The sequence below is a fragment of the Pipistrellus hanaki genome (assembly GCF_964339955.1).
Source record: "Pipistrellus hanaki genome assembly, chromosome: 15".
Lineage (NCBI taxonomy): Eukaryota > Metazoa > Chordata > Mammalia > Chiroptera > Vespertilionidae > Pipistrellus > Pipistrellus hanaki.
In genome coordinates, this window is record NC_140517.1 from 1,954,201 (window position 1) to 1,979,916 (window position 25,716).

At 66.0% G+C, this 25,716-nt stretch overlaps 1 protein-coding gene across 2 annotated transcripts in view; it reads right to left on the bottom strand.

Moving 5' to 3' along the window:
• The window catches only part of ZNF423 (zinc finger protein 423), a 172,613-nt gene that overhangs the window by 56,344 nt on the left and 90,553 nt on the right, over positions 1-25,716 (bottom strand). For both annotated transcript variants that reach the window (XM_084905458.1, XM_084905457.1), the window contains 2 exons: positions 14,667-17,965; positions 8,933-9,017 (listed from right to left, as the gene is read on the bottom strand). In XM_084905458.1, the coding sequence (XP_084761584.1) occupies positions 8,933-9,017; positions 14,667-17,965 (3,384 nt within the window). The remainder of the gene's footprint in view (positions 1-8,932; positions 9,018-14,666; positions 17,966-25,716) is intronic.

Consider the following 25,716-nt stretch of genomic DNA (forward strand, 5'->3'; position numbering starts at 1 on the left):
GCTGCGTGGCTGCCCCCCCCCCACTGCGTCAGCACTGCCAGGCGGCCCCCTTCCAGCCCCGGCTCCCCTCCCGAGCCAGGGCGTCCCCTCAGCACATCCCCGGGCGGCCAGACCTGGCCACTGCCCGGGAGGCCAAAGGCCAGCAAGAGGGGCCAGCCAGCTCTGTGGTCCCGGCTCACCCACCAAAGGCAGGACAAAGGCACGGGAGCCGCTGCCACGCAGGGCCACACGGACTCTTTCCGGCGAGCCCTCCCGTGTGTGTTACACGGCAGTGATGGTCACGCTTCCCCACGGAGAGCCGCACTGTTCCGCACACACGGCAGGCTTCGACACAGCGTTTTCAAACGGCGCTTACGTGTGCAGGGACACGGGCACGTGTGCAGGGACACGGGTGCGTGTGCGGGGACACGGGGTGCGTGTGTGGGGACATGGGGTGCGTGTGTGGGGACATGGGGTGCGGAGGGGCACGCAGGGCCCCCCAGGCTGCAGGAGACCGAGGGGAGCCGGGATGAGAGCCGGGTCCCGCTGCCTGTGGTCTTCCCCTCGGCTGCACTTCCCCGGAAGCGTCTGTTTCAAGGTGACCCTGCTTCCCGCGTGCGCCCCGTCCCCGCCCGCCCGCCCGCCCGCCCGCCGTGGAACCGGGGCTCCCAGTAATTAACACCGCCGCCGATGAGGCCCAGCTGGCAGCTGCCGTGGTGCCAGCATCCTGCCCGCCGCAGCCTGGCCCCCGCGGTGGGCACGCCAGCTCCCCCTTCCCCTTCCCCCTCCCGCCACGGCCTCGCCGGCCACCGCCCCGAGGACGAGGCGGGTCACCCAGCGCACGGATGTTCCCGGGACACGCTAAGGGCTCCCACGGGGGATTCGAGCCGTGGCACCTCCCAGGCGGGAGCACCACGCAGCCACGGGACGTGGCGGAGGAGAGGCGTGTGTGCGGACACGCGCCATTATCACGCACACGGCAGAGGGGACAGGGGACAGGGCGGCACCGACATCCTAACTCCACGCAGCACAAACAGGTGTGTGCGAGGGCAGTGCTCCCAGCAGGCGAAGGAGCAGGAACGGCTGTGCTCGGCCATCGGAGGTCAGGGACGAGGTGCCCGGGGACCGGGCAGGGACGCGAGGGGGCATTCTGGGCCCAGGGGACCCCGGTCAGGGCCTGCGCTGTGGCCTCCATGAGGGACCGGGGAGCTGTGCGCTGAGTGTGAGTCACACACCAGTGACAGCATTCTCACCGAGAGGGCCTTCCCCGTGCCCGTCCGGCTGGGCACCGGTCTGGCTGGGCACCCGTCCGGCTGGGCACCCGTCCGGCTGGGCACCCGTCCCGGCGGGCACCGTGTCTACAGCCGCGCTCACACGGTACCGCAGAGCAGGGTCAGCTAACGCCAGACACTGAACCGCCATCTTCCCTGGGGGAGGGATTCTGGGTGATTTGCTCCCTTCCCTCTTTGTCTCTGTACTTTCATTTTCTTTTTAAATATATCTTATTGATTTTTTTACAGAGAGGAAGGGAGAGGGATAGAGAGTTAGAAACATCGATGAGAGAGAAACACGCTTCCTGCACACCCCCCACCAGGGATGTGCCTGCAACCAAAGTCCATGCCCTTGACCGGAATCGAACCTGGGACCCTTGAGTCCGCAGGCCGACGCTCTATCCACTGAGCCAAACCGGATTCGGCTGTCCTTTCATTTTTCTCGTAAGGAAAACAGATTCCTTGAGGTTGGGCGTTTTTTAAAGGGGCAGGTCGCCTGCCGTTCTAAGGAGCGGGACCTATGAGAAGGAGGGCTACGACCACCACCACCACCACACCCCGGGCTCGGCCCATAAAGCACTGGCATGCCGCTCGGGACCTGCGTCTAGAAACTTCCGGAAAAACAGAACTCTTCGCGCCCGTCGCTGGCGGAGGGAATGGCGTTCCCACAGAAGCTCCCGGGCCGGCTCCCCGTGGGGGTCTCCGTGGTCCCCGGCACTGCGCGGAGCCGGCACAGCGGCCAGGACAGCGAGGCAGAGGCGAGGCCGGCCGGAGGGCCAGACACCCCGGCAAAGGCGTGGCACCCGGCGGCCAGGCCCAGGGCCCACAGGGCCACCCCCCCTTCTTGCTCATTTTGTATGTTTCTAGCAGGTGCCTCAGCTTCCCAGTTCCCCCGCCCGGTTCCCCCAATATGACCGCAGCGCCCGCAGGCTTTCCACGCCAACCAGGCGCAGACCAGAGCGTGTTGTCCCGGGAAGTGTGGTCGCAGCCACGCGTGTGACTTGCATGTGGTACCAGCCACACCGAAGACAAGCCCGAGGAAACATGCTTTCCCTTTTTTATTTAACCCCGAGCGCCCACGTCATTGGTCGTACCGTCTAACCCACGGAACAGTGACGGGAATGTCTGCCTTCTTTCTCTCATACTGTCTTCAAAATCTGATACACACACACACACACACACACACACACACACACATATACTTAGCACACATTCTTATTGATTTCAGAGAGTAAGGGAGACGGGGAGAGAGAGAGAGAAACATCAGTGAAGGGAGAGAATCCAGGACCGGCTGCCTCCTGCACGCCCCACACTGGGGATGGAGCCCACCACCCGGGCCTGTGCCCTGACCGGGAATCGAACCGTGACCTCCTGGTTCGTGGGTCGACGCTCAGCCATGGAGCCACGCCGGCTGGCAATCCGATGTGTATTTTGCAGACGGTGCATCCCTGCCTGGACCAGCGCCCTCTCATGGACCAGCCCCCCTCAGGGCTCGTGGCCGGCGAGGCGGCCAGTACGGCCCCGGGTGGGAGCGTCCCTGTTCCTGGTGGGATGGGGGCTGCGGGCTCACGGGGGAGAGGGCTCCCCTTTATGGGGGGCTCCGGGCATCAGGGGCAGAGACCCCGGTCTCCACCTGGACTCTGAGACTGCCAAGCGCCACCTGCCGTCCTGCCAGCCCTCCCTCCATCACAGCTGCTCCGGGGGGAGCCCTGAGACCCTCAGCTAAAGCAGGAGGCCCCGGCAGCCCCAGGGGAGGGCGCCCTCTCCCTTCCTGCTCCTGGCCCTGGGGGGGCAGAGCCCGGGCACTGCCCGCTGGTGCGGCCTCCCGCCTGCCGGTGCCCGGGTGCCGATGGTGGGGGAGGCGCACCCACTCTCTGCCTGCTGCCCCCCTCCCCCGCCGTCCTCCGAGGTCACCTTCCGGCCGGCGCTGCTCAGGGCTCCTGCGCGGCCCCGGGAGATAAGCCGGGCTGTGGGATGGCACCAGGGAGCCCCATTCTATTTATAATATTAAAATGAGCGCGCGTGTGCCTGGCTGTTCTCCGGGGTTTCTTTCTTTTTTTTTTTTTTTTTTCCTTCCCCTCTCATAAGGAGAAAAACACAAATTAGCATTTTCCCATTTCCATCTATTGACTAGAAAAATCGCCTGCTCTCAATTAAGACCTATAGCTTTTGGGATGTATGCAACCGTTTTATAAAATATTTACGGCGAGATTTGCATTTTCCGCGGGGCCCGCGGTTTTTCTTGTGTTTCGGGGGAAGGCGGGCCGAGGCCGGGAGCGGAGAGGAGAGGAGAGGAGGAGGGGGCAGAAGGCTGCGGGCTGTTTTTCTTGCCTTCTCGGGGTTTCTGAGGTCGTCTTCGATAATCACACTCCGGCCGGGCGGCCGGCCCATCCGCCCATGGGCCACTGCATTCGTTAGGCCGCGGCTCCTTTTGGCACATCTATCCCTTCCCCTTTAAAACGTGCGGGGGCCGGGGCGGGTGTGTGTGTGTGTGGCGGGCGGGGCGAACATTTCTCTCCGCGTGTAGAGGCGCGCCGTCAGGAGCGCACCGATTTCCCGGGTAATTTGCAGTTGTATATTTTATGTTAATTCCGCCGAAAATACCGCGCCCCCGCCAGGCGCGGGAGCGGCGCGCTGTGATATGAATAATTTCTAGAGAATCATTTTTTTCCCCCCTTCATTTAAGATTTGGCACCTTTTTAAGATTTTTAATAATAGCGACAAGGAGGGAGATTTAGAACAGGCACACCGCACGCCGGGCGCGATGCGAGCGCGCGCGAGTAATTGCAGGCAACGCCGCTGCCACAGATGTTTTTCCTTGTCACGTAATCACTGTTTACCAAACTGTTTATTTTGGGCCTTTTGGTTCGCAATAAAATATTTACCCGCTCTCAGCTGTAATAAAGAAATATTGACGGGATGCTGTAGAGGTTTGAGAGGACGATTGATCTGTTTATTTTATTTTATTTTTTCCGGGAAGCGAGGGCGGCATCCGAGTTCTATTTCGGTGGGCGGGTCAGGGTTCTCGGGACCGGGCTCCGTGACAGAGTCCGTTCCCCGGTTCACTGGGCGGGAGCCGGTGAGGGACAAACATCAGTGTTTTGTTAGCCCGCTGTTGGGTCGGGATGCTGGCAGACAGCGTCCTTTAAATTTTATTTATTGATTGACTGAACTGAGAGAGAAGCGGTGACTGGCCGTTCCACTTACTGATGCGTTCACCGGCTGCTTGTCTGTGCCCTGACTGTGGAGCCAGCGGGAGAGGGGGGATGGGTGGGGGAGTCCCCGGCGCTGAGGCCCCAGCTCTGTGGGACGTGGTGTCTGGGGTCTCAGGACCCCATCAGTCCGAGCACCTGCCACCCAGGCGCTCAGAGTCCCCGTCAGCGCCGCCCAGTGTGGCCCGTGGGCTTTTCGGCCACACTGAGGAGACACCCCGAAGCCAGGCCAGCGGAACCAAGAGCCCGACGGGCCCTGGAACCTGGGCCGGATGTCCACTCTTCACGCGGAGGAGGGACACAGAGGCCCGGGGCAGGGCAGGGGCAGGGAGCCGGGCCGGGGCCGGAGCAGGAGCTCCAGCCGGGCGCCCCGGGCGGCGGGGAGCGGGCAGGGACCGTGCGTTTATCAGCCGCCGGCACGGAGATTGACGGCGGCCGCTGCGCCCACACTGAGGCCCACACTGAGCCATTAGCTCGTAATGGCCCGAAGGCTCCAGGCCGGGCCCGGCGCGGCTCCGGCCGGCCAGACTAATGACTGCGGGTCCCGGAATAAATCACCACCGCTCGGGGGCTCCGGCCGCCCGCGCTCCCCGCTCCATCTCAGGATGTCCCCCGTGCTCAGCGCCGGGCCGGGGTCCGCGCGTGGCCGTGCGGCCCAGGGATTCCTCTGAGTCGTGTTCACAGGAAGAGGGGGGGCGGGTTCTGCAACTCGGATCCTGGCGGTAAGTCCCACACACGCAGTTGGAGCCGAATTACTGTTTGGGTGGGACTGAATTTCCCGCTTCCTGTCCTGAACTAGAGATGCTCTGTCCCAAAGTGCTTCACAGGGCCCCCCAAAATGAGAGAGAGAGAGAGAGAGAGAGAGAGAGAGAGAGAGAGAGCGAGAGCGAAAGAAAGAGAGAGAGAGCAAGAGAGAGAGAGAGATAGCGCGAGAGAGAGGAGGCCCCAGAATCCAGGGCCTCACCGCCTACTCCAGGAAGCCCTCCTGACCTCTCTGGGCACCGGTCTGAGCACACCCACACCCTGGACACCGCTCTCTCTGGACTACCAATCCCACCAGCTCCCCTCACCTACCGCCTGCGCCCCAGCCCCACTGCCAGGCCCGTGGAGGCGGGGTCTGACGAGGACTTGCTCACCCTGCAGCAGGGGCACACAGCTGGGCACCGGGAGCTTCTGGTGATGAAAGGCTGACCACCCGGCACATCCGCAGCCCGGGCTGGGGGCTGGGGGCTGGGGGCTGGGGCCTGGGGGCCTGGGGGCTGGGGGCTGGGGCCCTGGGGGCTGGGGCCTGGGGGCCGGGGGCGGGGGGCCTGGGGGCTGGGGCCTGGGGGCCGGGGGCGGGGCCGGGGCAGGAGGCTCCGTGTGGCGGGGACCGTTCCCACCCCCAGGCTGCATGTGCGGCAGGCGGGCCGCTCCTCCGATCTGAAACCAGGTCAGGGGAGGCGGGCGGCGTTTCCGGGGGTGCGGTTCCTCCCGGGAAGGCCTCCGCGAAAGCCTCACACCGAGCAGGAGAGACGCGCGGGAGCCGAGCCCCGCTCCCCGGCGGCCCCGCAGCTGCCAAAATTACCGCAAACTGACCTACAAAGAGCGCTGCTATTTTCCGCGCAAACCCCACAGGTTACCGCGGAGCCGCCGGCGGGCGCGGCACGGCACGCAGGAGCGGAAGCGGCCCCAGCAGCGCCCCACGGAGCCCGCACCCCGGTTTCCTGGAGGAACGTGTCCCCGAGACGCCGAGGAGAGGGGAGGGTGCGGGGGGAGGTCCCCGCACCCGGCAGAGGGGGAATCTGGGCGCTCGGAGGCGGGGCAGGTGCGGAAGCTCCCGGTCCCCCACGGGCAGGGCCCATGGAGGCGGTGTACGTGGCGCCCCCTAGAGTTGTGCAGCCACCACCTGCCCAAGCGCACCCGACACGCCCCAGTCCCCAGGGCTCCCTGCCACTCAGACAGCACTGGTCCCGTGGGTGTGTGCTGTGTGTGGCTGCACAGGGGCCTGCGTGAAGGGCCCTGAACTCGTCTCATTGCTTCAACTTGGAAGTTGTTATTTTCTTTCTTTAAAAAAATGTATTTTCTTATTGACTTCAGAGAGAGAGAGATAGAAGCATTGAGAGAGAATCATGGATGGGCTGCCCCCTGCACGCCCCACACTGGGGATCGAGCCTGAAACCCGGGCCTGTGCCCTGGCCGGGAATCGAACCCTGACCTCCTGGGTCACAGGTCCGCCTTCCAGCCCCATGCCAGGCAGCGGGCGGAGTCTCCTTTCCCAGCCCAGGCCCTGGATTTTCATTCCGCACCAACACCGAGCGGAGCAGGGCCTCCCTCCGTGTCTGAGAGCCCCGGGCCACAGAGAAGGAGGATGAACCACCCATCACTGAGCGCCCTAATCCCGTGATCAGAGGCCGCCGACACACCTCCCCCGCTCCCGCCCACTGCGAGGCCCGGCCCCTCGGGGCGCGGGAAGGGGCTGAGGGACCGGGAACCACCGAGCCCAGCACCACCGACGCCCGGGGATGGCCCGCTGCCGCCCGCGGCCACACACTCCCCGAGGACGCCAAGGGCACCGTCCTGACGAGGTCCCGAGGCCGGTCCCTGCTCCCCCCCCCCCACCCCCCGCCCTCCACGGGCTCCCCAGGCGCCCGCAGAGCCCCCAGCAAGGACCCCGGGGCTCAGAGCCCACTCACTCCCGGGGCCCACCCAGGTCACAGCATGTTCATCCTTTAAGGTAGGGGTGTCGAACTCAATCAGAGAAGGGGCCAAAATCTAAAATCCAGCCTAAATCGCGGGCCGAATGGTTTACTTACTGAACAGTCATAAACTGACAATGTCATAAACTGACAGCGGAGTACAGTGATGACAGTGCGGTGCGGGCCACATTGCAAGGCCTGGCGGGCTGGATTTGGCCCGCGGGCCTTGTGTTTGACACATGTGCTTTAAGGAGCATCCTCAGCCCCGTGCCCAGCCGCTCCCCCGGCAGAGGCTGAGCGGAGACAGGTCCACAGGCGGACGGGGGGCAGGTCTCCCCCCGCAAATCTCCTCCCGGGGGTCTGACCCCCCCCCCCAGTGCCCTGGGAGGGCTGCACACGCCTCGCACATACATGTTCAACACACCAGGGCCAACTCCTCCTCCAGCCACCAGGGGGCCTGCCTCTGCCCAGCACCCACGAGCCTCTGCTTCAGCCCTTGCTCCAAGGCCTGGGGAGCCTTTGCTGCAGCCTCTGGGGGGGCCGGGGACAGTGGGGGGCTAATGGGGGGTGGGGACAGGGGGCTGGGCAGAGCCAGGCCACGCGGGCAGGAGGCCAGCAAGACAAGAGCTGTGTGCTGTCCCAAGTGTGTGATGTGGCTGCAGGGGGAGGGGGAGGAGGAGGGGTGTCTGAAAGCTAGGGGAGCCCAGGGGGGGCTCTGTCTCTGTGCGGGGGGGGATTCCAAGGCGACCCCAGCGCTGAGATTTCCAGAGGCCCTCGCCCGTCCACGAGCTCCACACCATGCCGGCCGGCTGCCGCCGGAGCGGGTGCCGGGACCCGTTTCCAAGGCGACGTGTCTGTGTCCCCGAGTCGTTGTAACCCGGCCGGAGGCTGCAGGCCACGGAGAGGCCCCGCCATAAACAGAACGCTTAGCGTCCCCGGGAGGGCGCGGCAGCCGGCCGCGGGGGCAGCTCAGACCCCGCCGGGTTTACGAGAGAGCCGCCCCGCTGACGGCCACACCGCCCGCCCGGCCCCCTGGTGCCACCAGCGCCCGGCGGCCACGCGGGGCCCGGCCACTTAGCGGGGGAAGCTGTCCACGGGGACCCGGGCCCAACAGCTGCTCTGAAAACACAGAGCCTCCCTCTGCCCCCCCGCCGGGCTCGGGGCCTGGCTCTCCTCCATTCACACCTCCCGCCGGCAGCCCTGCCACCTTCCCAGCCTCCAGGGCCCACGGGGCACAGGGCACAAGCCAGATATAGCCTCTCACCCCCTCCTCGCTGTCCCCAGCCCCCACCGTCTCCTGCCCTCCCCTCCGGGCCAGGCCAGGCGGCCTCTGTCCTCCCCCACCCTCCTCAGCCCTGCCGCCCGCAGCCACGTCCAGCCACACCTGCTCCAGAACCGTCCATGGCTCCCCAGTGCCTCAGCCCGAGGCTGCACACGCAGGAGCCCACAGGGACCAGCCCTCGCCCCAGAGCTGACCGTGAACACAGGAACTGCAGGCCCCCGACCCCAGCATGCAGCCGAGCGGCCCCCTTACCGATCACGTGGTCCCCCTTACCGATCACGTGGTCCCCCTTACTGATCATGCTACTGATCACATGGTCCCCCTTACTGATCATGCTACCGATCACGTGGTCCCCCTTACCCATCACGTGGTCCCCTTACCGATCACGCGGTTCCCCTTACGGTGGTCCCTTTACTGATCACGTGGTCCTCTCACCGATCATGTGGTCCCCCTTACTGATCACGCTACCGATCACATGGTCCCCCTTACCGATCACGTGGTCCCCCTTACCGATCATGTGGTTGGCCACGTGGATCTGGATCTCACGCTCGCTCTCGAAGGTCATCTGGCACTTGATGCACTGGTAGGTCTTTTTCTGTTTGGAAAGTGAAACAGGGAGGCGTTAGCCACAGGAAGGAGAGAGCAGAGGCAGGAGGTCCTGCTGCCCCACTCGGCGCCGCCCCCCCCCCCCAACTCGGTCACCGTGGGCAGTGTCCTTCCCGCCTGCTTCCGGACCAGATCGCCAGCCGGGGCACCGGGGGCGGGCTGCCTTCCAGAGCAGCTGCCCCTCCCACACGCAGCTCACAGCGGAGTCCACCCACCTGCCTCCACCCACCCACCCCTCCTCCTTTACACCCATTCACTCCCCATCCTCCACCCACTCACAGTGACACACCCACTCCCCAACGACAACCAGCTCCCCCATCACAGGTGCAGCACCCCGAGGAGTGACGACCACAGTCCACGCAGGCTGACGGCCAGTCCGGTCCCTAACACAGTCTCCGCATCCCCCCGCCCCGACCCTCATCGACACACCCACCGTGTCCATGTCCCGACACGCGCCTGCAGCCTCCGACGCCATGTGCACAGCCCCCCAGGTACGCACCCCCGTGACCATTTCCGCAGACGCTGTGCCCACCTGTGCCCACCTGCACACACTCACACACGCAGGCACACAGTCACACAGGCAGGCACACACTCACACACACACACAGGCACACACACACACAGGCACACACTCACACACGCGGGCACACGCTCACACAGGCAGGCACACGCTCACACAGGAGGGCACACACTCACACAGGCGGGCACACGCTCACACAGGCGGGCACACGCTCACACACGCGGGCACACGCTCACACAGGCAGGCACACGCTCACACAGGCAGGCACACGCTCACACACGCAGGCACACACTCACATACGCAGGCACACACTCACACACGCAGGCACACACTCACATACGCAGGCACACACTCACACACGCAGGCACACACACGCGGGCACACACTCACACAGGCGGGCACACACTCACACAGGCGGGCACACACTCACATAGGCGGGCACACACTCATACACGCAGGCACACGCTCACACAGGCGGGCACACACTCACATAGGCGGGCACACACTCACACAGGCGGGCACACACTCACATAGGCGGGCACACACTCACACAGGCGGGCACACACTCACACAGGCGGGCACACACTCATACACGCAGGCACACGCTCACACAGGCTCACCACACACACCCGCGAAGGTGCACGTGGCCCAGCAGCCCGGCACAGAGACGGCCCCGAGGCCTCGCCTGCGAGGAGGGGCACCCATGCCCAGAGCAGAGGGCACCCCCCGGCAGGGCTGTCAGTCCCCAGGCTGGTGGGACAAGCACGGGGAGAAGCAGGGAGGTCTCTCTCTCTCTCTCTCTCTCTCTCTCTCTCTCTCCCCCCCCCCCCCCGATTTCCCGCTGCACCCTGGGCCGCCGCCCCCTCCTCGCCCAACACCTCCTCTCTGTCTGTCTCCCCTTCTCCGTCCCCGAGAGAGGCCCTCTCCCTCTGGAGCCCCGGCCCCGCCAGGCGACAGTCACACCCAGAACCCGGCATTCAGAGCAGCTGCCTTCCCATCCCCGCTGCCCCGGGGAGGGCAGAGCCTCGGAGAAGCAGCGCTGAGCCCAGGCCTGAGGCCAGGGCTGCCTCCCGGGCCGGCCCCACACAGCCGCAGCCGCAGCCACAGAGGCCCGGGCCGAAGGGGAACACCCCAGGGCCGTGGTCGGCAAACTCATCCGTCCAGAGCCAAATACCAACAGCACAACGATTGACATGTCTTCGGAGAGCCACATTGTTTAAACGCAAACTTCTTCTCACGCCACTTCTTCAACACAGACTCGCCCAGGCCGTGGTCTTTTGTGGAAGAGCCACGCTCGAGGGGCCAAAGAGCCGCATGTGGCTCGTGAGCCGCCGTTTGCAGACCATGGCCCTAGAGGATGTGGGCACGGGGTCAGGAGGGCAGGAGAGGGGAAGGACACAGAACTGCTGAGCTTCCGGGATGGCGACCACGGCTCATGAGCACCTACTGTGTGCAGGCACTGTTTACTCGGAACGCTCACCATCGCTCACCACCTACTGTGTGCAGGCTGCTCACCACCTACTGTGTGCAGGCACTGTTTACTCGGAACGCTCACCATGGCTGCAGGGATGAGAAAGTGGAGTTTCAGAGGCTCAGCCACTCGGCCACAGCCCCCGCAGGGATTCAGGCTCGGCAGGCTCCCGCCGGAGCCCCCGTCTCGCTACTGTTCCGGGCTCCCAGCCCCAGACCCCCGAGCAAGGCTCTGGTCAGGGGACAGGACGCCGGTGTGGCTGGGCGAGCCCTCTCTGGACACCGTTCCCGCTCAGAGGGCTGGGGGAGCGCCCGTCGCCCCCGCGGCACCGGGCCGGGGATGGCGGGATGCTGCTATTACCCACACACAGAGGGGGCGGCGGGAACCTCGACGCTTCACGCTCCAGCCAGCAGCAGCCTCGGCCCCACGGGAACCCGGTCCTCCGAGAGCCGGTTGCTATGGATACGCTCCCGAGGGTCCCAGCCTGCCAGCCCCCGAGCCCCTCGCCGCCCCCAGAGTCTGCTCCTGCCGGCCTGAGCCCCCGGGGAGGGCGGGCGGCGGGCGGGCGGGGGGCCGACAGCTGGGCCCCTGCCCCCGGGCGTGCCCAGGCAGGGGGCCAGGCCCTGGGGACGGCGCCCTCCGCGGGGAGGTGCGGGCTTTGTCTCGCTCCGTCTGCACACGGCCCTCTGCCCCGGCCTCGCTGGGGCCGCCGCGCCCCTCCTCCCGCAGGCCCGGCCGCCGCCGAGGCCCCTCGGTCTGACCCGGCGCCGCCCGCGCAGCTGTGCATCCTGGGGTCCGCGGCGCCCCTTTCTGAGCCCGGATCCTCTCTCTGCCAAGACCGAGGTCACAGCAAGGCTCCCGGGTGGTTGCCATGGAAACGACAGAAGAGCCGATGCCGACACAGTGGGGGCTTCGGGAAGCAGGACTTGAGGTGCAGGACGGAGACGGGGAAGGAGGCGGTGCCAGCAGCCCCCGCGCCAGGGCGGGCAGCGCCAGGGTGGGCACGCCAGAGACAGGGGTGGGGCCGGTGCACCCGGGCGGGGGCAGAGCAGGGCCCCGCGAGCATGGGGGTGACCGACCACCCCAGACCCCGCCCAGGCCGGCCTCGCCCGTCTCGTAACCAGGCTGGGCTCAGGCTGGGTCCAGCCAGGCCGTGGCACAACCCGTCAGCTGGCTCATGCCCGTCTCTGCCTCTTGAGAGCAGGGGCCTGAGGCCCAGGCCGTGGGCATCTTCATCCCCACAGACCCGTGGTCGGCAAACCGCGGCTCTCGAGCCACATGCGGCTCTGTGGCCCCTGGAGTGTGGCTCTTCCACAAAATACCACGACCCGGCCGAGTCTATGTTGAAGAAGTGGCGTTAGAAGAAGTTTACGTTTAAAAAACGTGGCTCTCCAAAGAAATGTCCATCGTTGTGCTGTTGGCAGTTGACTCTGTGGACGGATGAGTTTGCCGACCACGGGCCTAGACGGGCGTGGGGATGACACACGGGAGAAGGACAGGGAGGGCCGCCCGCTATGCGCCCTCCATCCTCGGCGAGAAGTACAGCCCGGGAGTGAGTCACAGCAGCCAGCCCCTGCCCATCGGAGCGGAGACACACCCAGGGCTGGGGGCGGGTGGGAGAAGGGGGGCCCTCCCTGCCCCCCATGTCCGCGTTGGGGGAGGGTGCGGCCGCTCTGACGCTACTGTTTCTATCGCCCGGTGGCCTGGCCGCGAGGACAGAGGCCCAGAGCCGTCAGTCACGGGTGGGGCCTTAGCCCGTGTGGCTCAGTGGACAGAGCATCAGCCTGCAGACTGAAGGGCCCGATACTGGTCAAGGGCACATACCCCGGTTGTAGGCTCGATCCCCAGTTGGGTGCACGCAAGAGGCAACCAGTTCATGTGTCTCATCGATGCTTCTCTCTTTCTTTCTGTCCCCCTCCCTTCCGCCCTCTAAAAATCAGTGGGAAAATATCCGCAGATGAGGATAAACCCCCAAAAGAGTCTCAGGTGGGACCAGGACAGGAGACTTTAACCCAACCCCCGACTTCAGGCCCAGATGCTCCCAGGTCCTCCCACTCGGCCGGCCAGCAGGCGGAGGCCGAGGACAGAGCTGGGCAGCAGTGACCGGGAAGGGCCACGATCAGGGCCTAGCTTGGGGGGGGCTTGGCCAGGGACCCTCAAAGCGCCTCCCCCTGCAGAGTCTGCCTTCACTCCCTCCAGCCCCCTCGTTCCCTCACCAGCTCTCCCCCTCAAGTTCCCGCGCCCAGGCCCCCGTTCTGAACACACAGCAAACACCCCTGTCTCCCCACGGGCTCCTGAGGCAGGGGCCGCCCCCAAACCCCTCCTCCCTGCCCGCAGCGCCCACAGCGGCCCTCCGGGGGGAGACGCCTCTGGGGTGTGCAAGGAACCGCCTCGATCCGGAACAAGACTGCCTGCGTCTGTGGGGATCCCCCGCCCGTCCTGTTTGACACCCGAGGGCCCCGGCGGCTCCAGGCCCGCCCTCAGGTGCCCCCGGCCGCCGTCCCCAGAGCCCAGGGGGACCCTCCGGGAGCCCAGAGGCCGCTGCCTCGTTCAAACCACGGGCGATGGGCCTGCGACGCCCCTGGGACCTCCATGGCAGGTCCGTTTCCGACTCCGTGGCTGGTAGGCCACCCAAACATACTGGATACTCACGACAAATTTGATGAATGAATGAATCAATCAATCAATGGATCGTTATTGAAAACAGCAAGCGGGACCATTTCTAGGGTGTTCCTGTACCGGCAACTGCACTAACCGTCCTGCGGCTGCTGCTGCAGATGGTACTGGCCAATGGTTAGAGCCAGCACGCCTGAGCCCTGTATGCCAGGCCCGGGCCTCGATGGGGATGTCCCCTCCGTGAGCTGTCAGGACTCCCGGCTCCAAAGCTGGGGAGGCAGAGCGGCTCTCCCCGCAGGCCCACCCTGCTCCTCCCACCCCGCCCCCCGACACCCGCCCTCCTCACCCTTCCCGTCCTCCCTGTCCATCACAAGGATGGCAGCGCTACGCCTGGAGCTCTCCCTGGTGCCTCATGACGAGAGGAGGGGAGCGAGCCCTGAGCAGCTCAAGATCACAACACGTGCCCTCACCGTGTGGCTCAGTGGATAGAGCGCCGGCCTGCGGACTAAAGGGTCCCAGGCTCGATTCCGGTCAAGGGCATGTACCTTGGTTTCACGGGCACATCCCCAGTCAAGGGTGTGCAGGAGGCAGCTAATCGATGTTTCTCTCTCATCGATGTTTCTAACTCTCTCTCCCTCTCCCTTCCACTCTGTAAAAAAAAAAAATCAATAAAAAACATTAAAAATAAATAAATAAAATAAATAAAAAAGATTACAGCACGCACTGCCTCCGCCCTGCCCGGCCCTTCCCCAGGGGACGCCACGGCTGACGCCCCAGGCCCCCACGGCTCTACCAGGCCAGGACGATGACACCCCTTCCCCAGGGAGCTCCTGGCCCAGGAGGCTCAGAGAGGTCCGTAATGGAGGCGGGTGTCACACAGCGGGAGGGGCCCTGGCCACACGGGGTCCCTACGAAACCCACCGCAACCCCAAGGTGCCCCACCCGCCCAACATGGCAGAGCGCACCCCCAGGCAGCACAGGGCTCGGCGTGGGGCTCGGGCGCAGGGCGCAGGCCCCGCGGCCACACTCACCCGGGGCACCGGCGAGGTCTGGCTGCCCTTGCGCGGCCCGCCGGTCTCGGGCGTGAGGTCGCGGTGGTCCAGCTGCAGGTGGCTCTCCAGGTCCTCCGCGCTCTCGAACTTGACGCTGCACTCGGGGCAGCGCAGGCCTGCGCAGGGCCGGTCGGCGGGCTCGGGCGGGGCGGGGCCGCCCGCCTGCCCGTTGGCGCTGCGGGCCACGCAGCCGGCACACAGGCCGTAGGGCAGCCCGTGCACGTCCAGCTTCACCAGGTCCTGCTTGGAGCGGAAGTCCTTGAGGCACAGCGCGCACTTGTAGAGCTTGGGCAGGCCCTGGCCGTTGGGCGAGGAGGCGGCCGAGCTGCCCGCCAGCTTCTGCATGTGGAAGGTGCCGTGGATCTTGAGCTCGAGCGTGGAGGTGACGGTCTGCATGCAGACCACGCAGCGGAAGCCGGTGAGCGAGTTGCGCAGGTCGGGGTGCATCTGGCAGTGCTCGATGAACTCCTCCTCGCTCTGCAGCGGCAGCTTGCAGATGCGGCAGGTGCCCGTGTCCAGGCTCTTGCTGTGCGTGACCTTGTGCTCGGTGAGCGTGAGCAGCGAGGGGAAGCGCTCGCCGCAGATGGGGCACATGTAGTGCTTGGCGGGGCCGCGGTGCGTCTGCAGGTGCTCGCGCAGCCCGCTCTCCGAGAAGAAGGTGCGCGCGCACACGTTGCACTTGTGGCTGCCCTTGATGAACTCGGCCTTCTTGCGGGAGCCGTCGTCCTCGCCGGGCCGGATGTGGTGGTCGCGCAGCCGGTGGTTCTGCAGCAGCGCCTCCATGGTGTAGGCCGCACCGCAGATGTCGCAGCCGTACATGGGCTCCGAGGCGTCCACGTCGTCCTCGCTGGCCTCGTGGCTGTTGGGCGCCTCGGCGTTCTTGAGCAGCAGGCCCGGCAGGTCGGCGGGCTCGGCCTTCTTGGCGGCGGCGGCGGCGGCGGCGGCGGCCGAGGCGGCGGGGGGCACCCCGTTGGCCGTGCCGTTCTCGGCGGCGGCCGCGGCGGCGTCGAACACGCAGTGCTTCTCGCGCAGGTGCTTCTCCAGCAGGATGATGGCGTGGAAGGCCTTGCTGCAGAAGCGGCAGTTGTACTTCTTGCTGTGCGTGGTGATGTGGCACTGCAGCTCCACCTCGGTGCTGAAGGTCTCGCCGCAGAAGATGCACTTGTGGGCGCGGGCCGGGTTGCCCAGGTGGCTGTGCTTGACGTGGGCCTGCAGGTCGGCCTCCTTGCGGAAGTCCCAGGCGCAGGCCGTGCAGCGGTACATCTTCTTCTCGTTGCTGTGCTTCACGGCCAGGTGCACCTGGATGGACACCTTGGAGTCGAAGACCTCCTGGCACAGCGTGCAGTGGTACAGCACGAAGGTGTGCATGTCCAGCAGGTGCTTCTGCAGGTCGTCCACCGAGGAGAACTGCTTGTCGCAGCTCTCGCACACGTAGTGCGTGGACGTGGTCATGTAGTGCACCGTCAGGTGCTGCAGCAGGGACTCCTGGGAGTCGAAGTCCTCCTTGCACTGGGGGCAGGCCTGCTTGCGCAGCAGCAGCTCCAGGTGCAGCCGCAGGTGCGTCTGGAAGCCCTCGAAGCTGGCGAACTTGAGGTCGCACTGGTTGCAGGGGTACTCGCCGTTGGAGAGGGCGTCGCCGCCGCCGCCGAGCGCCAGCCGCTGCCGCTTGGGCGAGGACACCTCCACGTCGGAGGACGCGGGGCTCTGCTCGGCCTTGGACTTCTTGCCGTGGGCCAGCGGGATGTTCTTGTGGTTCTCCTTGATGTGCTTGGTGAGCTTCAGGATGGAGCCGAAGATGGGCGAGTTGGTGCAGTAGGGGCAGGAGTAGACCTCCATGAAGGACTGGGCGGGCCGCGCCACGGGCGACTCGAGCTTGGCGCCGCCCGCGCCGCAGTGGGCCTGCTGGATGTGCTCGGCGAGCGAGGCCTCGGTCAGGAAGCCCAGGGAGCACTGGCTGCAGAAGAAGGCGTTGGCGCCCTCGGGCGCGGCGGCGGCGGCAGCGGCGCCGGGCCCGCCGTGCGACAGGCGGATGTGCTCCTGCAGGCTGTTGAGGTCGGCCAGCATCTCGGGGCAGTAGTTGCAGTGGAAGGCGGCCAGGCCGGCGAAGGGCAGGGCGGGCGAGGCGTGGCCCTTGTGCAGCTTGAGCACGTGCTCGTTGAGCGTGTAGAGCGTGGGCACGGCGTCCAGGCACACCTGGCACGTGTGGCTCTGCTGCGGCTTGTCGGCGTGCGCCGTCTTCAGGTGGATCTCCAGCACGGCCAGGCCGGGGAAGTCCCGCTTGGCGCAGTAGGGGCAGCTGTAGGCCACCTTGGGCCAGCCGGACCCGTCCTCCCGCGGCGGCTTCTTGGCGCCCCGCAGCGGCTTCAGGGCGGAGTCCGGGGTGGAGCCACGCTCGGCCGAGGCGCTGGAGTCGGGCGTGGCGCTGCTCATGGAGGCCGCGCTGCCCAGCACGGGGTCCGGGCTGGCGCTGTGGGTGCTGGAGTCGGGCTGCCGGTGGCTGTCCAGGTGGCAGTAGACGCCCTCCACGGAGGAGAACTGCTCGGGGCACATGGGGCACTTGTGCTCCTGGCGGGCGTGGGCCTGGTGGATGTGGGCCAGCAGCGCGGCCTCGTCCCCGAAGGCGTCGGGGCAGTGGATGCACTGCAGGTCGGCCTTCTCCGAGAGCTGCGGGTGCCGCGCCAGCACGTGCTGCTCCAGCGCCTCCGTCTGGCCGAACGAGTCCTCGCAGTAGTCGCACAGGAAGTCGTCCTTGCCGCCCCCGCGGGCCTCCTTGTCGCCCCCGCCGCCGCCGCCGCCCTTGGCCAGGTGCTCCTTGTTGCGCTTGTGCGCCTGCATGTGGCTCTGCAGGGAGCTGGTGGAGGAGAAGCCGCGCTTGCACACGGGGCACTTGAAGGGCTTGCTGGAGCTGTGCGTCTTGAGGTGGATCTTGAGGTGGTCGCTGCGGGAGAAGGCGGCCTCGCACTCGTGGCAGTGGTACTTCTTGTCGCCCGTGTGCAGCTTCACGTGGCGGTCCCGGCTGCGCTTGTGCTTGAAGAGGCGGCTGCAGAAGGTGCACTTGAAGGGCAGCTTGTCGCTGTGGATCTGCTCGTGCCGCTTCAGGTAGCTCAGGCGGATGAAGGACTTGTCGCAGAACTGGCAGGGGTACGGCAGCCCCGTGCCGCCCTCCTCCTCGCCCAGGCCCAGCTCGCAGCCATCCCCGATCATCTGCGTGGGGGAGGCCACATCCTTGCTGGAGGGCGACGAGGCCACCCAGGAGAGCTGCGGGTCGTCGTCAGCATCTGGGGGGCGGGGGGAGAGCGGGTTAGAGGCGGTTCCCAGGGCGGTTCCCAGGGCGGCCGCCGCGAGACAAGGACGGGGCGGAGGCTTGCAGCTGGCGGCCGCGGGTGGGGGGTGTTAAAGGGAGGGGAGGAGGGCGGGAAGGCCGGGTCACCAGGGCCCTCCAGTCTGCAGGGGGTGTGGCAGGGGGGCAGCGGCGGAAGGAAATGGAGGACATCTGCCCTGGCCTCGATGGACAAGGTGTCCCCGTGGGAAGCAGGACGCTGGGCCCCTTCCCTGAGGGGCTGCAGAGGCCGCTGGGGCAGGGCCACCGGACACGAGACAAGTTCCCGACCGGATGGAGACCTGGGGTCGCCCCCCCCCCCCCGGCCCACGCCCTGCCCCGGCGGGAAGCCCTCTTGCGGGTGCCGGGGGCGTGGGCACCGCTTCACAGGGAAGCACCAGCACAACAGGCCTACGCCGCGTGGTTGGGGTGGGGGTCCTGGGAAAGCCGGACGGCTCCCCCCGGGGGCGGCGGGAAGCCACAGCACGTGGCGGAGGCCACAGAGAAGGTCTGTGTTTCCGGCCCGAACCACCCAGAGGGGCCGTTCCCTTCACCTCCCTCGACCCACGCAACCTAAGCCGGGAGATGGGTGCCTGATGGTGACCGGGTGGAGGAGCGGCCGGGACCCAGGTGGCCGCGGAGCTCGGAGCCTGTGGGCCCCTCCCTCCGCTGGGGGCGGGGCTCTCCTCACACAGACGCCCCGTGGGGCCCCCTCCGGGGCCGGAGCCACCTCCCTTCCCCGGCCGTGCTGGCCCACCAGGCTCCGGGGAGAGGAACACACAGGGACAGCCGTTCCCGGGAAAACAAAGGTGCAGGAACACAGCACCTGGAGCCGGGAGGGTGCAGAGCGGCCAGCCAGGGCGGGCAGGGGGGCGTGCCAGGCCGAGGGCGCCGGCGGACTGAAAACTTAGTAACAGAGAGGACCGCAGCCCGCTTCGCGTGGGGGAGAGGCAGACGAGGCTAGGATTCAGGCGCACTGGCCTCACTCTGTGACCCGGACGTGGAGCCCAGCCCGGCCCGCCGGCCCGGCTCAGCCTTGGACGCAGCCACAGGGTCTGCGCTGCAGGGGGGCAGGGGCCCCATCCCGGCCCAGGCAGACACAGCATGCACACGCACCCAGCTCACGCAGCACCCCACAGCGCACACAGACTGACACCCAAACACACACTCCCCTACACACAGCCACACCTGCCTTCACACGTCACGTACGATCACATGCTCTCCCACACGTGCACATCCACTCATGCACTATCGCTCGCACACAACAGGCACGCACACGCACTCACATCCAGCCATGCCTACCCTCACACTCGCATCACATGCGGTCACACACTAACCCCACACATGCACACCCGCTCATGCACTATGGCTCGCACAAACAGGCATGCACACGCACTCACATACTCACAGCTGCCGCCATGGCACTCATAGTCACAGGGACACGGGCCCCTCTCGGCTCGAGAGATGGCAGGGTCCCTCGGCTGCTGCTGGGCCGCCCCCCACCCCGGTGCCCTCCGCCCCCCTGACCGTGTGCGGAGCTGCCCGATGCCAGCGGGCACGGCTGCCAGAGCTCCCGCATCCGCGGCAGCCGCCCGCCTCGGGAGCCCAGCGCCCGCCTGGCACGGCACCGCCCCCAGCGGCCTCCCAGCGCGAGCACCGGCCCCCGGGGGCTCTCAGGTTACCGGGCGTCCGGACGGCGAGGGCGAGGACGCAGGCGCCGCCGCACCTCGGATTAGAGACACCCGCCCTCCCGGTGACTCCCACCCGCGGCCGGCTCCGGTGCAGACAAAGGGGCCACGGAGAAGGGGCTGGAGCGGGGCGTGGGGACCTGCAGGGCCCTGCCCCGGGGCCCACCGTGACTGTTCCCACGTCTGAGCTCTGGCTCCGCAGGCTGCCACGGAGCGTGTCCTGCGGGCCCAGCGACCACCAACTCGGGGACCAGGCCCTCCCGCTGCACGGACGAGGAGCCCGGGCCTCAGTTTCCCCAGGAGATGGCCGCACCGGACGAGCTGACCAGACGCGGGTCTGAGCGAGCTCCCCCGGGGAGGTGGAGAGCCGCTGGCGCAGGTGGGGGGTGGGAAGGCACGCGTCCGCCTCAGGGCAGGCCGGTCCGGCCTCCGGGGCCTCTGGGGCAGGAGGACGGGGCCTGCCCGCCGCCCGTGCTCCGGGGAGGGGCCCCAAACCCCGAGGCCGGCGAGGCCCAGGGCGGTCACCTGCTCCCGAACCTCGTGCCGCCCGCCCTGAGACCCCGTGTGTGTGTCCGTCCGCCCGGGCGCACCCGCCTGACCCCCGAGACTGAGGACGGAGAGCCGCGTGGGAGCGACGGCAGCGGGATCGGGAAGGCGCCGTTCTCCATTACGGACCGGCCTGAGGGGGCGCGGGGCTCGAGGTGTGTGTGTGTGTGTGTGTGTGTGTGTGTGTGTGTGAGAATCCTCACCAGAGGATATCTTCCCGTTGATGCTTAGGGAGAGGGGGAGAGAGAGGGAAAGACGGGGAGAAACCTCGACGTGAGAGAAACACCCCGATGGGCTGCCTCCTGCACAAGCCCCGACCAGGGGCCCGGACCAGGGAGGAGCCTCAACCAAGTGCGTGTCCTTGACCAGACTCGAACCCGGGACCCTTCCCTCCGCAGGCCGACGCTCTATCCGCTGAGCCAAACTGGCCAGGGCAGCGTTTTGAGGGTTTGGGGATGTATTCCCAGAAGCGGGATCGCTGGGTCAAACGGAAGCTCCATGTTTAAGTTTTTGAGGAAACTCCACAGCGTTTTCCGTAGTTGCCTGCACCCGTCTGCGTTCCCACCAGCATGAACTGGTGCTCCCTCTTCTGCACATCCTCGCCAGCCCTTGTTGTTTGTTAGACGGAGGGACCTGCCTCGGTTTCCTCACCTGTGAATTGGGGATAAGGACAGTCTCACCTCTGCTGTTGCTGAGCAGGTGAAATAAGTGGATGTTTATAAAGCGTTCTATGTGAGGGTCTTACATTAAGGACCAAGAGTTACCCTGCAGAAGAGTTTTCATTTATTTTTTAAATATATTTTTACTAGAGGCCCGGTGCATGAAATACATGCATGGGAGGGGTCCCTCAGCCCGGTCTGCACCCTCTTGCAATAGAGGACCTTTCAGGGGATGTCTGACTGCCGGTTTAGGCCTGATCCTGCAGGGATCCCTGCAGATCGGGCCTAAACTGTCAGTGAGACATCCCTCTTGCAATCTAGGTCTGCTGGCTCCTAACTGCTCACCCCTAACCGCTCCCTGGGGGACAGGGCCAGACTAGGCAAGGGGCCATGGTGTTCTGGTCTCTGGTCATTCTGTTTGTTCTACGGTTTCTGTTACTGGGCTTTTATTATATAGGATTGATTTCTGATGGGAAAGGGGAGGGAGAGAGAGAGATAGAAACATCAGTGATGAGAGAGAATCATGGACCGGCTGCTTCCTGCACACCCCAAACTGGGGATGGAGTCTGCAACCCGGGCCTGTGCCCTGACCGGGAATCGAACCATGACCTCCAGATTCAAGGTTGACGCTCAACCACTGAGCCACACCAGCCGTGCCAGAAGATGGTTTTCAAAGCCAAGGCTGCTGGCCCTGCACCATGGCCCCCAGGGCCCCTGCACTTGCCCCCCCCCCCAGGGTGTCAGAGAGGAACGGAACTGCCTGGGGTTCCCCGCCCACCTCTCTCACTGTGCAGATGGAGAAACTGAGGCACCAGTGCCTCGCAAGGGCTTGGACCTGGGTCTCCAGGCTCCTGGCGGAGTGGGTAGGAGACCCTCCGACGCCACCCGCCATTTCCCAGAAGCCCCTGGCCTCCCAGAGCCCAAAGCCTGCCGGCCGCTCCTTCCCTGCAGACCTCCTCAGCATGGCATTGAGAACGCCATTGACCTTGGCTTTTTAATATATATATTATTGATTTCTCACAGAGAGGAAGGGAGAGAGTTAGAAACATCAATGAAAGAGAAACATGAATTCAGCTGCCTCTTACACACTCCCTACTGGGGATGTGCCCTTGCTAGAATTGAACCCGGGACCTTTCAGTCCGCAGGCCGATGAGCTATCCACTGAGCCACCCCGGTTTCGGCTGAGCTTGGCTTTTATTGCAGACATTAAACAGATGAGGGGGAAATAAAGCCCCCCCAATCTGCGCCGCTGAGAGACTCCCCAAAGATGGGGTGCTTGTAGCTATCGGAGGGCCTCCAAAGGGCCCCCCATCGGCTCCTGGCCTGGCCTCCCTCGCACCCCAACATCGCCCTGCCTGCCACCGCTTCCCAGCTCCTCGAGGGAGGAGGGAGCCGCCCCTGAGATCACCCTGGAGCCTTCTGGAAGCAGCCCCACCAAGGCCCGCCGGAGGGCCCGGCGCCCGGAGGGAGAGCCGCGTCCCTGCAGGGCTGGATCACCGGTTTCCGGCTCCCCTCGGGGCCGGTGGGGCTGGATCACCGGCTTCCAAGCTCCCCTCGGGGCTGGGGGGCTGGATCACCGGTTTCCGGGCTCCCCTAGGGGTCGGCGGGGCCGGATCACCGGTTTCCGGGCTCCCCTAGGGGCCGGCGGGGCCGGATCACCGGTTTCCGGGCTCCCCTCGAGGCCGGCGGGGCTGGATCACGGGTTTCCGGCTCCTCTCGGGGCCGGTGGGGCCGGATCACCGGTTTCCGGGCTCCCCTCGTGGCCTGTGGGGCCGGATCACCGGTTTCCGGGCTCCCCTCGGGGCCGGCGGGGCCGGATCACCGGTTTCCGGGCTCCCCTAGGGGCCGGCGGGGCCGGATCACCGGTTTCCGGGCTCCCCTCGAGGCCGGCGGGGCTGGATCACGGGTTTCCGGCTCCTCTCGGGGCCGGTGGGGCCGGATCACCGGTTTCCGGGCTCCCCTCGGGGCCGGTGGGGCCGGATCACCGGTTTCCGGGCTCCCCTCGGGGCCGGCGGGGCCGGATCACCGGTTTCCGGGCTCCCCTCGGGGCCGGCGGGGCCCGGGCTCGGCCGTGTTCGTGGCCGGCGGCGGCAGCTGCGTGCTAATTGCGCGGGGCGGGCGGCAGCTCGCTTTCATCGCGGCCGCAGATCTGCTACATCTGTCCCTCCTTTGTGTCCGCCGCTGCTACAAGCTTGTTCCCGCATTCTTCTCACCTGTAGCGGCGATTAAAATTCATTACCGACGACAGGAGCGCGGCAAGCACGCCCCTCTGTGTACCGCGCGGCGCTCCAATTAGGAGCAGCTGTTTGCCAATTCATGCAGCGCCGCGCGGCCGTGCTCGGCGAGCCATGCGGGCGCACCCACGGCTGCGGAAGGTGGGGCGTCCGCGGAGTTAACCTGGCGCCGGGGACCCCAACCCCTCCGGCCGCCACCGGGGGCTGCCGGGGGCCACGGTTGGCACTCCGGAGACATCCATCATGGCCCTACGGGGAACCCCGAATTCGGGGTGCCCGGCGCCTCTCCCCCAGACACAGGCCCAGAAGGAACCCCCAAAGAGTCTCCTCCCCTCCTCCCCTGTCCCGGAACCGCCATCACCGCCACCAGGTGCACGTCAGGCCCTGGCCCAGAGGAAGCACCAGACAACGAGGGCAAGAATGCGAGAAGGAGGGGACGGCTGGACGGACAGATGGAAGGATGGACGGATGAATAGCTGGATGGATGGTGGATGGATGGATGATGGATGAAGAGATGGATGGATGAAGAGATGGATGAGAGATGGACGGACAGATGGGCGGACGGATGGATAGGTGGATAGACAAATGGAAAGCTGAATGGCTAACTATGGTTTGAATGAATAACTGGATGGATGGATGGATGGATGGATAGTGAATGGAGGATGGATAGAGGATGGATGGATGAATGGATGGTGGACAGATGGATGGATGGTGGAGAGGTGGATGGAGGATGGATGGATGGTGGAGAGGTGGATGGATGGATAGTGGATGGAGGATGGATGGATGGTGGAGAGGTGGATGGAGGATGGATGGATGGTGGAGAGGTGGATGGATGGATAGTGGATGGAGGATGGATGGATGAATGGATGGTGGACAGATGGAGGGGTGAAATGAAAAACTAGTCCGGAAGAGGTGCTAGGGCCCCTACGGGGGTGGGTCTCCAGCTGGAATGGAGGAGTTAATGAGCTTGACCACTGGCCTGCCCCCTGGGCCCGGAGCGGCGCCTTCTGCAGAGCCGCCCAGTGTCGCCGCGGCCCCGGGGGCCGCACACCGAGGCGGGAGGCAATCAGCCGGCCCCAGGTGAGCGCGGAGGTCATTCTTCCTCTTACAAGAGCATCGTGGGCCAAGGAGAAAGCAAGGGCGCGGGGGCAGAGGGCGGGGTGGAGGCCTGACCCCCGGGTGAACGCGTTAGAACGAGGAGGCAGGCCAGCGCACCACAAACTCACAGATGTGGTGAGAGAATAAACTGAGACTCCACACTTCTTAAAGGGACAGGCTCAGCTCTGTGATTTGGGGTGGGGGTACATTTTTGTCTGTGGAGGAGGCATCCCTCAAGTGGTTGGGTGAGGAGGTGTGTGTGTGTGTGTGTGTAAGCGTGCCCACATCCATGCGTGTGCATGCGTGTCCTCCCCACCAGGAGTCTCCAACACTCACCTCCCACCTCATCACCCAACGGAGAAGGGGGCCTCCCCGAGTGTCTCTGGGGGGAGGGGGCCGGCCAAGCACACGTGTGTCACTCCTTCCTACGCCCCTGCCCTGGGCTCCCCTTCCTCCCCGAGGAGGGTGAGCACGCCCTGCTCCCCTTGGGAAGCTCCTTTCACTCATGCCTTCATTCATTCCTTCCTTCGTTCCTTCCTTCGTTCCTTCCTTCCTTCCTTCCTTCCTTCCTTCCTTCTCCATACTGAGAGCTAGTCCGGCCAGCCCTCCAGGTGCCGGCCCGCCCGCGGAGCCTGCCTCCCAGGGGTCAGAATTGCATCCGGGCAGCCCGGAGCCAGAGGAGCCAGAGACGGAGCCAGAGACGGAGCCACAGTCGGCTGGGTGTGCATCCCGGCTCCCGGGCCAGCTGTGGGACTGGCGTTCCTGGGCCCCGCTCAGCCTCAGGCAGGGGCGCCGGGCGGAGGACGCGGCCTCGCTGGTCGGTGAGGATTAGCCCGGATAATCCCGGGTAAGCACTCTGGCCGGCGGGCGCACGGGGGACGCTCCGTGAACACGTTACTGCGTGCCCTTTCCAGGCTCCCCGCGCTCGCTGAGCCGCGCCTCCCCCGGCCACGCCCTCACCCCACCGTCCCGGGTGGAGCAGGGGTGGTGATGTCGGGTGACCCAGGAAGCCGAGCCCGTGTCTTTCCCCGGAGCCCAACACAGAAGGGCCGTCGAGGGCCCCAGCCCCCTCGGTCCTCCCCTCCCCTCCGTCACCAGGTTTGGTCCCTCCCAGGGACGGGGCACTCACTCCCATGAGCTTCCTGAGCCGGACAAAGTGACGTCACTGTGAGCCCTCGGGGCACCTGCCCCCGCCCCCAGGAGGAGGGGGAGATGGACCTGCAGGTTACACTCTTTTCCCTCAGCCACACCGCCAGGCCTCCGCCGCCCGGCCTGCTCCAGGCTCCAGGCTCCAGGCTCCAGGCCCAGGCTCCAGGCCCATGCTCCAGGCCCCAGGCCCCAGGCCCCAGGCCCCAGGCTCCAAGCTCCAGGCTCCAGGCTCCAGGCCCCAGGCTCCGGACGCTGGTGAGCCGCACAGTCCCTGCCCTCCACGAACCTCGCGGCAAAGAGGGGAGACCCAGAATTCAGTGCTCACTCCATCTGCCA